The sequence below is a fragment of the Aythya fuligula genome, chromosome 1 (genome assembly GCF_009819795.1).
Source record: "Aythya fuligula isolate bAytFul2 chromosome 1, bAytFul2.pri, whole genome shotgun sequence".
In the NCBI taxonomy this organism is placed as follows: domain Eukaryota; kingdom Metazoa; phylum Chordata; class Aves; order Anseriformes; family Anatidae; genus Aythya; species Aythya fuligula.
In genome coordinates, this window is record NC_045559.1 from 91,530,793 (window position 1) to 91,545,619 (window position 14,827).

At 37.1% G+C, this 14,827-nt stretch overlaps 1 protein-coding gene and 1 long non-coding RNA gene across 3 annotated transcripts in view; one reads left to right on the top strand and one right to left on the bottom strand.

Moving 5' to 3' along the window:
• Positions 1-14,827, top strand: part of ALCAM (activated leukocyte cell adhesion molecule) — a 114,625-nt gene that overhangs the window by 99,241 nt on the left and 557 nt on the right. For both annotated transcript variants that reach the window (XM_032185135.1, XM_032185141.1), the window contains exons 9-15: positions 2,649-2,761; positions 3,636-3,771; positions 3,848-3,981; positions 5,205-5,337; positions 6,099-6,137; positions 6,461-6,578; positions 13,515-13,631. In XM_032185135.1, the coding sequence (XP_032041026.1) occupies positions 2,649-2,761; positions 3,636-3,771; positions 3,848-3,981; positions 5,205-5,337; positions 6,099-6,137; positions 6,461-6,578; positions 13,515-13,602 (761 nt within the window). In that variant the 3' untranslated portion in view covers positions 13,603-13,631. The remainder of the gene's footprint in view (positions 1-2,648; positions 2,762-3,635; positions 3,772-3,847; positions 3,982-5,204; positions 5,338-6,098; positions 6,138-6,460; positions 6,579-13,514; positions 13,632-14,827) is intronic.
• LOC116487917 lies at positions 8,347-10,553 on the bottom strand. Its single transcript, XR_004253120.1, has 3 exons — positions 10,399-10,553; positions 9,791-9,865; positions 8,347-8,548 (listed from the first exon to the last, which is right to left on the bottom strand). It is a non-coding gene; the product is annotated as an uncharacterized LOC116487917 (long non-coding RNA).

Sequence of the window (14,827 nt, forward strand, 5' to 3'; positions counted from 1 at the left end):
CCCTCTTTTGCTTTATTAGCTTACATTTTATCAGATGTGTGAATATTGCTGTCTTCACAGAAGACAGTGTTACACTGAAAAAGCGTTCATTCTGAGTCAGGGCTTTTCATTTCCTCACTTCTCATCTTGTCACTTTAGATTTTTGATTTTTGATTAAAAAAAGAAAAAACAGGCAATACAATAAATTTTCCTTATATTCATGAATCCATTTGTAGCTATTTGTTACGTTTCCACCACAGGCCTTGTTCCCATCATGGTTTTATTAAGCAGTGTAAGTACACACGAGTTCCTTTCAGTGTGTAGGTACGGAAAGCTCTCTGCTGGTATTCAAATACATCAGCACATTAAGTAGTCCTTAAATATTTTTGTAGCAAAATATTCTGGCTCAATACCAAGGTCTTTTTTTTTTTTTTTTTTTTTTCCAAGAGGAATGTAAATTATGAGATTCACAGAAAGCTGAACATTGACATAAAAGCATCTGAGTTACCCATCATGTTTAGGGAAATACTATCTCCATAAAGCAAGCTTTACGCAGGTGGGAGGGAGAAAAGATAGAAATCAGATTGCTCTATGGATTGTTCCTAAAGGGAATCCTATGCTAAATAGTAAGTTAACTCTATGTTCGCCTCATAAAGAACCTTAAAAAATAGTGCTCTGGGCTATGCAGTTTGTCTTGCACACTAAATATTCCTGGACTTCTAGAATAACTCAGGCCCTTGTGGGAGAGGGATTCTAGTCTCAGAATCTTCTACCAGAAGTGGGGCAGTTGGGGCTCACAGGCGTGCTAACCCCGGAGGAAGACTGGTTTGAAAGATTGTGTTGGACTCTGTGTCAGTCTTGCCTAAGCCGATGGCCAAAAATTTAATGAGTTTCTGCTTTGTGTGATGTGTGTGATAGGAAACGCTGTGATAGGATGGTCTGTGATCTCTTGGATTTGAGGTGCTATCTTGCTTCAAAGAATGAAAGGCTTTAGTAGATGTTGAAGGAGAGTCATCCTGAGGGGGGGATGGGGGAAATCTTAGCTTTTTCTTCAGCCACCCCTCTGCCTTGGTAGTACGTGCTTAAGAGGAACCAAGCAAGAAGAAACACATCTCATGCACAATATGACGAACTAGCTGAGTGTTGAATTTTTTTTTTTTTCTTTTTTCCCTCCTCCTTTTATCCTTCTGAAAACAATGGTAAAATCTGGAGTATCTTGTTAGTTTTCTTGGGTTTGCTAGTTTGGGGAAGTAAGGGGACAAAGGACAAGACATCCCTGTAGGAATAAAGAAACAAAACACCATTTTTTCCCTTGGTAAGATCTTTGCTCCTCTCATGCACAGATGGAAGTACAGTTCTTGTGACCTCTCAGACTAGTCATTAGACTTGTAACACAGATAGTAACACACACTAATAGTACAGGATGGACCCTAGCCTCTCCCTGAAGTTCTGCTTTTAATTATAATGGTGTTCCCAGGGCAACCACTGAATGAAGCCAGTAGTTACGATCACTGTTTTGTTAAGGAAAACTCACTGTTTTCTCTTTCCCATTTCCTTTACCCACTGTGATGTTGCCTACGGCCTTTTTTTTAAATTTATTTTTATTTTTTTTAAACTCAGCTAAAAACCAAAAGGATGTTTTGAAGTCCTTTTCTAGCAAGTATAATAATCATGATGAAATCATGTATGCTTGCCACTTGAGCTACAGAGTGTGTGTGTGTGCATCTGTGATGGTTATTTGACCAGGCAACTTGGCTCACACTGTGAGAGGAGAAGCAAAATAGAGGTTTAGCTTGGCAAACTCTGCTTTTCTTTCAGTGTTGGATTTTCCTGAAAAAGCAATCACTAGCTTGCCAAATCCATATACTAAGAAAAATCTAGAGCAGTGTTTCCTGACCTTTCTATTACTGGGTCTCACCCTGCCTAGTGTCAAGCACAGCTATCACTGACTGTGCAATTTCCCTGAAGCCAGAACAGATTAGGAAAAGCTTGGACTCTGAGTTACACATAAATGGCTTTTTAAGTTACGAATGAAAACAAAGAAACCAAAGGACTTCATGTGTGGCCGCTCAACAATATAATTCAGACCCTTTGTCCCTTCAGTGAGTATTGTGTCTCATGCAAACTGTGTTGACCACCCTTGTCCTCTCCTTATGCTCAGGTAAAAATCAACCTGTTTTATCAGATTTCAGGGAGTTACCCTTTGAACTCATATCCTCCTCTTCACGTTTTTATAACTAACTGTTTAGATTTATCTGTCCCCACCTGCACGAATTCTCCCCTGAAAATATATTCCTACCTGGCCAAGACCACAATTCCCTCATAGTAGTCTGTGCTTCCCCTATCAAGAAGCACATACTGCTATGCTCAGTACTCCATCTTCTTATACCTCCTCTGTCATACTTTCAGCAGTACAGGGTGAAAAAAAAAATATCCATTTGTTGATTAGTAATTTTCAATTTTCCTTTTAGCCAGCAAAAACATGGATGTTCTGCAATTTCAGAATAATTGTCTTTTCTCTTACTTCTGAGTTTGATTGATTTTATTGAACAAATTAAATCTTGAATATAATGAGTGCAATTAGTTGCATTTTTCTTACCTTGGTATGCCTTTGGTATGTTCCAGGCATTCCAATTTTACCATTTTGACAAATGTTCTTTCTATCCCAGACCTGGATTTGCAGCTTACTCCTAGTGGAGAAGTCACAAAACAGATTGGAGAGGCCCTGCCTGTGTCATGCACAATTTCTTCTAGTAGAAATGCAACTGTGCTTTGGATTAAGGTCAGTAATTTATCTAATTCACACTTCATCTGCGTATTCACCCCTTCATATTACTGCCACTACTTCAATGTTTTGAAAAGTCATTTTAATTTGGCTTTTTAAAGAATATGGTTAAAATGAGTTTTATATGTATTGCTAAAATAAGAGATACTGCCTCGAGTTGATGACTAAAAGTTAGCTACTGTAATTATTGTCTCAGTTTTCAAATGGAGAGAAGTAATGATCACTACAATACAAATGCAATTTTACTGAAATGGCCTTATACAAAACCCTTTGTAGAATCAGGTGCCATTAAGGAGAAGAGCCCCTTTGGAGGAGGAATTTGGATTTATTAATCATTTTTTCAAAGACATGGTTGGTGTAACAAACCTAGTAGGAGGGCAAGGCAGGTTGAGAGATTGGATGTTGGCATGTGTTTGTTTAGTGACTGGTTGAAAAAAGTAGCTCTTGGAGATGGCAGGTTTAAATTACACATACACCGATGGAAACTGAAAATGATGTCACCTAAGGTTGTTAAGTAGCATATGTTGAGCTCATAAGCCTTAGTCCTTAAGGAGAGTTGTCATTGTCTTGGCTTCTACCACTAGCGTTTTTGACCAGCCTACGGGTAAAACTCAAAACTAGCAGTGATCTCATCTACACCTTTGATTTGAAAGTGAAATTGTTCAAGAAGAAAAGTGGTTTATATAAACCCTAAGTAGTTTCCACTTTTCCTGCTATGATGTTGTAGTTAGTAATGGGAGACCGGTTGAAGAATAAGACTCTAATCTACCAAAGCATGTGAAAAAATCTGTTAATACTAGTCACTTTTGTAATTTAGACGTTAAAGTATTCTGAATTGGAGTTCATAAAGATTAATTCTTCACTTTATCAGGACAATACCAGAATGCAAACGAGTCCATCATTTTCAAGTCTGCAATATCAAGATGCTGGAAACTATATCTGCGAAACTACTCTACAGGAGGTTGAAGGGTTAAAGAAAAGAAAGACACTTAAACTTATTGTGGAAGGTATGACAGCAAGATAGCTATGATTATTAATTGTTTTGTTCAAGCAAAGTGCTTAAGTGTAATATTTTTCTTCTAGGAAAACCTCAAATCAAAATGACGAAGAAAACCAACACAAATAAAATGTCTAAAACAATTGTCTGCCATGTGGAAGGTTTTCCCAAACCAGCAGTGCAATGGACAGTTACTGGCAGTGGAAGCATCATAAATAAAGCAAGTATCTTTATTACTACTTTATTCATTAAAAGATAGGGGGTATGACCTAAAGGTAAGAAAAAATTTCCAGGTAGTGAGATTGAAGAAACTCAGTCAATTTTAGGTATCTAAGAAAAGGAGGGTTAAATGGTATTGCATACTTTGTGGATGGTAGCTACGTGTATGATTTCTGACAATAAAGAACTAGTGAATATAGCAGGCAAAGGTACAAAAGTTGTTAGCTACAAGGTTAAGCTGGAAGAAGAAAGAAAAGGTTACAAATGAAACGTGAATTTTTAAGTCAGGGTATTTAGTCATCTTATCTGGATAATGTGGTGACTTTGCCATTGCACAAAGAATTTACAAATAATAATGGAACTATTGAATTTGTTAGAAAGCTGGTACTTGATGTAGGAGTTAACTGAGTGAAATGTTACAAGTACAAATCAGAAAATATGTGTACTGTAGTTCCTTATGGACTTTGCAGTTTTTATCCTAATTTTTATAGTTCTTTATAGGTTATGTATTATGTATAGTTTTCATTACTTCATTAGGCTTTGCTTTAGTCCTAGGGAATTACACATGACTGTGAAAGTTTGTCCATTTACTTGCAGCTTTAGGTTAGGAATTGTGTTGTCTATAAAATTAATTGAAAATATATTTTTTCTGGACACTATTAAAGTAAGAATGATGTTCAGTAACTTTAAGGAACAATTTCATATCCTCATTACAGCACAGATACCACTAAATATAAATAGCTTGGCAAAATGATTCTTAGAGTGGAAACAACTCAAGACTTGGAAGTTGGAAAGTAGAAATCTTACTGTGTTTATTCCCCTTATAAAGGTGTGAATGAGAAGGAGCAAGGTGGAAAGAAATCAGAAGTCTGGTTTGGAGTTTTTCCTTAAACAATTTTGTCACTTGATATTTTTTTTTAAGTAGTTGAAAGAAACTAAAGCAAATACAGAATGTGGCCAATTTTATCAAAAATGCATCTTTATCAGTGGTCTTACAGTACATGCTATACAAAATGTAGATACAACTGACTATCTCAAGCAAAGTGTGCTCTTGCAAATAGTCATGTTACCATGTAATAAAATCATGAATTATTTTTATTGGTGTTATTTGGAAAATTGAAATATTAGTTGGTCGTTATTTCATTCTAAACATTTTCATTGTGTAATACAGGTAATGCATTATTTTTTTCAAGGATACTTATCTTCATTTTTTTACCTTTTCAGACAGAGGAGACCAAATATGTTAATGGAAAATTTTCCAGTAAAATTGTAATTGCTCCTGAGGAAAACGTGACTTTAACTTGCACTGCAGAAAATCAGCTAGAAAGAACCGTGACCTCTTTGAACGTCTCTGCTAGTGAGTACCTTCTAAAGATCATTTCCTTAAAATTGTAGTTTTACATAAAATACCTGCACTTCACACTCAAATGAAGAGTAATGCATAGTAATGTTGGTACTAAGATAGATATTCAGCCTTTTAAAAGGCAAGCAATTGCACATACAGCCTGGTTTTGTAGTACATCGAATTTATTGGTAGTTTTCTGGATGAAGTCACTTAGCCAAGAAAGTCATGAAGGCTAGCTATATCATGTATGCACGTATTTTATATTATTACAAAACAGTATTATAAAAACGTTACAAAATAATATTATTAACACTATTATTAACAGTACAAAATAATATTATTAACAGTAGTACGAAACAATATACATTTTGTATGCATAAAATGTCATTTATAAAAGACAAAAGTCTTTATTACTACATAATCATCTTTTAGTCCCCAAATTCTAGTTTATCATTACTGGGATGACTTGATTCTGAATGTCAGTTTTCAGTGATGAAATGGGGCAAGAAACTACTATTTGTGAAAAAGAAACATTTAGTTAGAAATATGTAGTCAGAAATATTTCTGTGATTAATATTACATTTTTTGAGTAAGATTCTTTAACTGGATACATTATAGTTACAAAACAATGACTTTTGCTCAGAGATTAATTATCTCATTGGGCAAATACTGCATTAAGTTTCAGTGTTTCTGTCATTGCTGTAAACAGACAATTAAAGGTAAATTTCAGGTATAACGCATTTTATCATTAATTTTAACATTTCTCATTTCAGTAAGTATCCCAGAATACGATGAGCCAGAGGATAGAAATGGTATGTATGGCTTTCCATTTCCATAACTCTTGCTATTTATTTTCTCAGTTTAAGACCTACGTAGTCTCACCGAACAATTTTCATAGCCCCTTGGACTTGAAGTAGCTTAGTGCCATGATTGACTAAGAACATGACTTTCTTGAAGTTCTAAGTGATTTTTTTTAACCTTATTTTTAAGAACAACGCTTACTTTTTCTTTTTTTTTTTTTTTTCATTTTGACATTCTAACTCCTTTTCTTGTTTTCCGATGGCAATACTTTAGAAATGGTGTAACACTTTTCTTTATCGTATGTCACCTCATTAACTTTTCTTCTTTGCTTCAGATGACAATAGTGAAAAGGTTAATGACCAGGCAAAGCTAATAGTGGGCATTGTAGTTGGTCTTCTGCTGGTTGCCCTGGTTGCTGGCGTTGTCTACTGGCTCTATGTGAAGAAATCAAAGTAAGAATTTATGAAAATTTTTATATTACATTTAAAAAAAATAATCAGAAATGTATATTTACCTGTTTTCCTTTTGGCAGCATTCCAGTAGTCTGAACAGGGACAAGTTGTTAGTAGGTGCATTTAACAGAGAAAGAAAACTCGATGCCAACTCTTGTTGGCATGCCCAAATGTTTAACAGGACGTCTCTTGGAGGTGGAACTCCATGACTTTCCTACATAGTCACCTGTAATGAGGCTCTGTTTCCTGACAGCCAAGCCTGAGCTGATTCTTGTATTTAAATATAGTACCTGTTACTTAATTGTGGGATGTTACCTGTGTGTGGCTTTACCAGTACTCACTTAAGGGTGGGGTAACTGTTCTGCTTTTTAGAAAGTAGAGTAAGTCTGAATTATCTCAGGGAGGAAAAAGATCTGTGTTCATTTGTTCACATATGCTTTGAGATGTATGAAGTAAGATTGATAAAGATTTGTTGCTGAAAAACTAGAAGCCCTCATCAAAATCAGTATGTATGTTTTAGCCATCCTAAGCAAATACAGGATTTGTGAGTGAGGCCTGCTTGGCTTTCAAGTTTCTTTATTATCTCACAGGCTCACTTTGAGATCATCCAGTTTATTTTCTAAAAAGTAACCATGTTTCTCCATCTTTCTAAAGATGGCCATGACTGTATGCCATTTGGCCTTATCACCATATATTTGTCTCTAGGGAGAACAGGATTGCTGTCTTAAGAGTTCCTTACAACTACTTTTTGACAAGGGAGATTAAAGAAGTTATGCATAATAAGTAAAAATCAGCATGGGTATACAATTTTATAATTCTTTTTATGACCTTTCATTAAAATTAGCTCAAACGAGTTCTAGAATATACCAGAGGAATTTTACTATGAACAATTATGTTTCATTGATATGAAAGTACAACAAGGAAATGTCCATCTGCTTGTACTAGAAAATGCTATTTTTTGAGGTATTTCATAAGGATTTTACTCCAGACATAGCTGAGTGGGTTTTGGAAGTTCTGCAAATAGAGAAATGCTGTAAATAACCCAAGCACAGAACCACATTTGGATATTTAAGGGAGGACAGGGTGGAGAGCTATTTTTTGCAAAGCTTAGGCTTCTGGTTAGATATTAAAAAGTAGTAACAACATTGTGGTGCTCCTCCCACACTTTGCTAGTCTTCAATAGTGTCCAGAATAATTTTCTTTCATCTCTGTTTGCATATGAGAATGTACAGTCATAAAACTGTACATTGATTGGGGTCTTTTATTTTTTTCTTTTTGCCCTGCAACAAGTGGTTTGGGCACAAGGAGGGCAGAGAATTACAGTTACATCATTAGGTAGTGTGGGGAAAGCTAACGAGAAACTTAGGCTATAGGATGTCCTTTGGTAAAATAGGCTTATGATTTAAGATAGCTTTTTCATCTTCAAAGATAGAATATGTTATATTCTAAACAGACAACACTTTTCATTGTGCTCAATTTCTCTTCTATAAGCTTTGAGTAAATATTAGAGCTGGCATTATTTAAAAAGTTAACTGGAAACAAACTAAAAAAATGCTTTATAGTTAAATAATGGTCTTCATATTTGATACAATGTTACCAGCCTCTGAAACTGTTAATAACTGATGCACTGTCACTGACAATCTCATGTTCTTAGCATATATTTAAGTTGATCTGTTATTATTCTCCCTAACCTCTGAATGCCATGCTTGTAAGAGCAAGCAGAGTGTCAGTATCTACTCTGACAACGTTTTCGGCACAAATTGTAGTCTAGAAATAGGAGTGGCACTTGCAAAGAGCACCTAACAACTTCAGACACAACCTGTGCCTAATCACAACCCTCCATCTCCATACAGGCCAACAGTTAGTAGTTATTTTTTAACCCACCCTTGAACAGTAACTCACCTGATCTCTATCCCCAAAGTGACGCCAAAGGAAAGTCTGAGAAGGCAGCAGCACAGAACTTTCCAAGTCTGCCGAGGCAAGAAAAACATTACTTTTTTCATTATTGGTGTTGTGGTTTGTATAATCTTCTATTGTCTTGTCATCTACACGAAGTAGGAATTATACTTATAGCCTTGGAATATATTCACAATAAATCACTTCTATAGTTATTCACTGCCTCAGCTCCACTTGATGCAAAAGCTGATTATTGCCAAATATTCTTTTCACTATGAATATTATCCCATAAATCAGGCACTCATCTATATTCCATATCCTACAACCAGCCTCCTCTCGCACTAAGAGTTAAGGCTACTGATCCCCGCATGCTATGTTTCTCCTTCATCTGAGCAGAAGGCCAAACACTTGTTTTCTATAGCTGTCTCCTTTTTCCAAAAGGGTATTTTAAACTAATTTGCACTGAACAGAGTATAATTAAACACTTTAGAATCTTACTAAAATTTGAATGATTTTAGGACAACCATCTTCAGTAAATCCTTCTTATACAAAATTTTCATCTTTCCACATACAGCTGAGAGTACTATACAAATAAAAAGTATAGAAAGAAAATATAGCACGCAAAGCCCTGTATTCCTGTTCTCTAGGCGTGGAAGTGTTGCATGTAGATTGAATATTTTTCCCATTTCTGTTCCTTGGGCTTGGAGATGCACAGATCTCCACTCACGTGAGGCTAGACCAAGGTTTAAGTAGTTTAAAATGGGCACGCTTAGAACACAACAAACTATTAAAATTCTTATTAGAACACAGTAATCAGTGTTACTGATACTTTATAGGAAATTAGCACATGAAACCAAACATGGCAGGCCAAATATATAGGAAACTTGCTTATGTTTTCAGTGAGACTAGCATTTGCATTATTTTTCATGAAATTTGCCTTCCACAGAACAGATCAAGTTACAAATATCTCTGGAAGTGTCAGTTAATGTCACAAAACTTCTGTAAATTCATAAATAGAATTCAAAAAGTGTTCACTCATTGCTTGATCACTGCAATGGTTTTCTAATTTGTCTTCTTTTTTCCTACTGATAGATATTTGAATGTAATTGTAGGAATTAGAAGGCAAGGTTGGGGTAAATGGAAAGAGATAGCAAATATTTCCATGTTTGGTTGTATAATACCCTCAGCTCCTGGAAAATCTCTTGCAGCTTTGCAGTTTAGTGTCTGAACATGCCTTTCAGAAGTATTGCAAACATTAATGAAATTCACAGCTCTTGCTTCAACACCCAGAACTACATCTATGTATATTCTCTTACCTGTCATTATCACACGTTGATAACAGGACAAAAGGCGCTGCAGATTTTCTTCTGAAATGGAACTGAGGGTGAGGCCTAGACTTGTGAGATAAGAAGAAATGAGGAATTAAATCCCAAGGATAATTTTCGTGTAATCTATATGCAGCATATATTTACTCTAAAGCAGGCAAATCAAGGGAGATGGAAAAAAAAGTCTTTATGTTAAAAATAATGTTATCAGCAGTATCTAAACAAAATACATGAAAAAATGGCCCCTTAACACACACATAAAAGAAAACTAAAAACCTCACTTTGGTACTACTTAGAGAGATTTTGATTAGGATTCTCTGAGGATAATTATTTTCCTGAAGAGCAAGCATAGATAAATGTAAAACATGAGTCATAATTTTAACAAGAACTTGGAATGATCTGTTTTACAAATGAATTTAAAAGAAAAAGAAAAAAAAGCCACCACCAAAAAAAAAAAAAAACAACAAAAAAAACACGCTGAGAGATGTAAGCAAGCTCATATTCATACAACCAGCTTCTCACTCTTCAGAACAGTATGGCCAGAGTATACTAAGGTGGGGGCTTTGTAGATCTGCGTATCATGTTGTGCATGAGCTCACCTGGGCAGAGTAGGCTGTCTTGTCCTTTTCGGCAAATCCTCTGCAATATTCAAGTCCACTCAGACTGAGTTGCCCAGCTGCTCAGATACCATCAGGAAGTCTCTCGTCTCTCTCGAGTTGCAAGTGGAGCAAGCTGACAGTAGTCAATGCACTAAAAAAGTAAGGAACAACAGTTGCTGAATATTAAACTGGCAAAGGACCATTTGGCCTGTGTCTCCAGTCACCTCAGGAAGTGACAGAGACTGTGTTTTGAGCCCTCTCTCTTTTACAAGCCCAGGCCACATCTGTCGAACCCTGAGGATTGGTGCCATGCCAGGGTCACCTGTTCCTCTGCTGTTGGCACCACACTGCCAATGGATCGCCTGGCTGCCACTCAGTCCAATTTTCTCTTCTGGCTCTTAATAGCACTATTTACACAGCACTAAAAAAAGGCAAAAAAAAAAAAAAAATGTTTTGTGCTGAGGTGGTGAATCTGCCTACATAACAGTATTTGTGGAACAAAATGAAAAAGTCAGCAAGATCACCGAGCTACTAGAATTAAACTTTGTATTTCAGTCTCAAGCACTCAGAATCTAAATCCATCTGGTTTTCAGACAGGAAAAACTGCTGCTGCTCTCATTTTAAACAAGCAGTATATACCATACTCTGTAATACAGAGTTCGGGGTGACCTACCTCTTCCAAAGTGAGAGAGCTGCCTTTCAGCTCTCTATTCTCACCCATTTTGGCTTTAGGAAAATAGAGATGACATTTAGTGAGGGGAACACCACAGCTTCACTGAATGCAGAACTAAAATAGAACACCTGAAAAATAAAACTTGATAGCAGTGCAGGATCTCCCAGTTTTAGTCATTGAACCATTTTAGCGTGATCAAAAAACAGTAATGCCAGTTAGTTACAGTTCCCTCTGTCATTAAGTGTCAGGTCATTTGAGATCCAGTATACTTTGGGCACTCTAAAACTCCTGATAAGAAGCCAAAAAAAGGATCATGCTGAGCCATGCCAATAGTCCATCTAGCCCATTACTTGCCTCCCAGAGCAGACATACGCAGTTACATAAAGTGGTGAGAGAACAGGGCAGACAAGCATGATGCTACTTTCTCACGTCAGCTCAGGTAATTGCCCAGGTCCAGATTCTTTCAGCTTTTCAACTCCTTGCCTGCTGTCTCCTCTCCAATTTTGTAAGACTTCTGTATGGAAAAGGCCATGCCAAGCCAGATTCTGTGCTCTACCTGAAACCAAAATATTGTTTACATTTTAATTTAAAAAGTTAAAAAAATATTTTTTTTCAGTTAAGGGTTTTATGTGTTTGCTCGGGTGTTTTGTTTTTTTTTTTTTTTACTAGGATTAAAGAGATTTGTGAAAGGTTATTACGAACACAGGAGAAGATTAATCTCTACCAAAGCATTGAATTTTCTTCCTCATTGCATCTCAAATCCTTCCCTTCCGTGCACGTAATGCCTTTCAGGTTTTGAGACACCAGGCGAAGGTAGAAAGTTTACAGTACAATAGAAATTTGCCAGTACAGAACAAGCTACTTTGGGTTATAAACTCAGCATTTTTTAAATTAGATTTGCCTGTGACAAGCAGTAGTTTGGATCTGTGCATTAAGTGGTTTTTACAGCAAAACGGGTTCTGCATAGACACCTACCTTCCTGTCAGCCACACAAACATGACAGAGGCAGTCTAATAACAACAGTAAGAGGTAAGCACAACTTGGAAACATTAAAACTTCGAACCACTTAGGAAGTAACCTACTCCAAAATCTTTTCAGTTTTGGAGTGGTGCCATTCTGTGCAACCTGTGGCATGTGAGGCCCGCAGCTGGGTGCCCCGCTAGTGCTCCCCATCACACATCCCCTGGGCAGGGGAGCAGCATCCAGCAGACTCCTGGTGGTGCTGAGGGGCGGGGTATTTGCACCCCTTAGAAGCTCTTCCTAGATAAGGCCTCAGTGGCACTCTCTGAACAGTCCCTTTCAAGGCTCCTTCAGCTCAGGGCACGCGCATTGCTCAGCCCCAGCTAGCAGCCTTTGCTCAGATGGAGGACGTGCACAGAAACACCCCGCTAGCAGAAACTGAAATCAGCAGTTTTGTGAGGTACATACCTGCATGGTGTCGGCGTGACATGTCACACTATCTCACTAACCTGTGTCTTCATTGTATTTCGCAAGTCAGTGTCACTACGGATCTTTACCCTGAAGCAAGGGTGAGCATATGCATGAATCTGTCACAACAGATGTTACTTTTCTGTAGGGGAAACAAATTATCCATAGAGAAAATGCCTATACCATAATCTGCTTTGACACAAGGGATTTATTTTGTCCCACTCAAACACATTTGCCCATTTACATTTTAAAAATTGTGGTCTTCAAAATGTTATCACAGCACTGCAGGAATCTTTCACCTTGGCAGACAGTGAGGCTTCTCACACACTAAATGAATGGCTTAGTGGTTTTATTGTGCTAAGCCAGAGTAAGCACTTAACTCATTAATTCATCTCCACTACTTGTATTAAAGACAACCTGCTATTTTAAATGAGGCATACCTCTTTTCTCCCCTTAAACATTTGCACAGTCTCTTCTTTACCCAAACCTTGTCAGTCATAGCTAGCACAGATCTGGAAGACAGAACATTTTTTTTCAGTGCTGCCTGAATTTTTATTAATTTCTTCCCAGTTAAAGAGCTGCTGTTTGGCACAGGCTCTGAAAGGCAATTACTATGAGTACACAAAAGATTGCTATGTTGATCAAGATACCTTAGCCACACTTGTAACATTTGGAGTACGCCTTAAAGCAAACTCTTGTTTATTGAAACAAGCTACACAATTAATTTGTCAAGATACACGGATCTGCACAACTGGTTTAACCTTAGTAAATGTTTGCTAGCTCAGAATAATTCTGAATTTCTGAAGAAGTAAAGCATACATACACGGGCCTGCTGCAGGACGCCAGTGGGGAAACTGGTGCTATCAGTCTATTTACAAACATATGCGAGCCATTGCTCTGCTCCGAAAAGAACTGTAAGAACTTTCTGTTTCACCAAGAGGGGAAGAGCAGCATCGTTAATGTATGGAACAAAGCACTGCAGACATACAAAAACAAACTTGTTTTTTCATTTTAGGACAGCATCAAAACATGTAGACAAAGATCTTGGAAATATAGAAGAAAACAAAAAACTAGAAGAAAACAATCATAAATCTGAGACTTAAGAGACAAAATGCGTCAGTCATCATTCCAGGTAGGCTTTTCATATTGCTACGTATAACAGCTGTTTGGCCACCACTTCTCTCTAGCAATCTGTGGTTAGCAATCACAGTGGTAGCTTGGGGGCTGTCGCTTACCTTTCAGAGGCTGGGAAGTAGAGTGGTTGTTGACTGTGGTAGTCTTGGGACAGACTCAAGCCCCTGGCCAGTTACGAATTCATACCTGCATAAACACATTAAAAAAGCATAATAAGTCAGCACTTGGTTTTATTTTAATTTATGCACTTGGGGAAATGAAAATACAAGTTTATATAAATATAGCACTGTGGTATATACGTATACATACCTGTGTGTGTGTGTTAAGAGGATGCTTAGGTACTATTTAGAAGATTTTGAGTTACAACTTCCAATGTTCACAGGAGCCTTCTTGCCCTGCTGGAAGCAGTAGTTTTTGGTAGACTTTATTCATCATTGCTGCAAGAGGCCTGAATCTTTTCTAAGAATAAAATTATTATTTTATTCAAGTTCTCACATCCTGATATGGTTATCGATATGGTCTTGGAAAGAGACGCTGTATATTAAGCTAGTAACAACGCAACAGGTAAAAAAGTTTCCCCAACTGGGATCTATATAAAATAAACGGTATAAAAAACGGGTAGACACAGAGTTCTGCCAGAAGTTTCTGGGGCACTACAGAGCACCAACAGCACCACCCAGTGTTCACATTCATATACACCACTGCCGCATATATGCATGCCACAGCCGCATCTCTGCTTAGGATTCGAAGTAGGGGGGTTAGTCCATTTTTTGAGCACCTGGAGTCACTGGTGGTAGCACAAGAGTGTGGAAAGCAGCTAACCGTATTGAGCTTTCTTCAATTAATCATCAACTGCTCTTAAAAATGGGACTAATAAAGATTCAGTGGTGCTGCCTTGGGAGTTCCTCAACAGGAAAGCCATAGAGGGTCCTGATTTCCAGTGGCTGTAAGTATATAGCATTGGATACCTTCTCTGGCTACCAGGGTTTTAAAGTATATAGCAGAGTTATCGTGTTTCTCATTTGTATAAAAAATACAGTTTGGATTATGAATAATTTCAGTATGATATCTGAAATTTTAAAATACAAGGCAATATTTTTACACCAAATATGCAGAGCTCAGGGGGTAGAATGACATAGTATGTAATGATGCAGCATTCCTTTGCTAGGGAGATCACTGTTTTACTAGTATGGA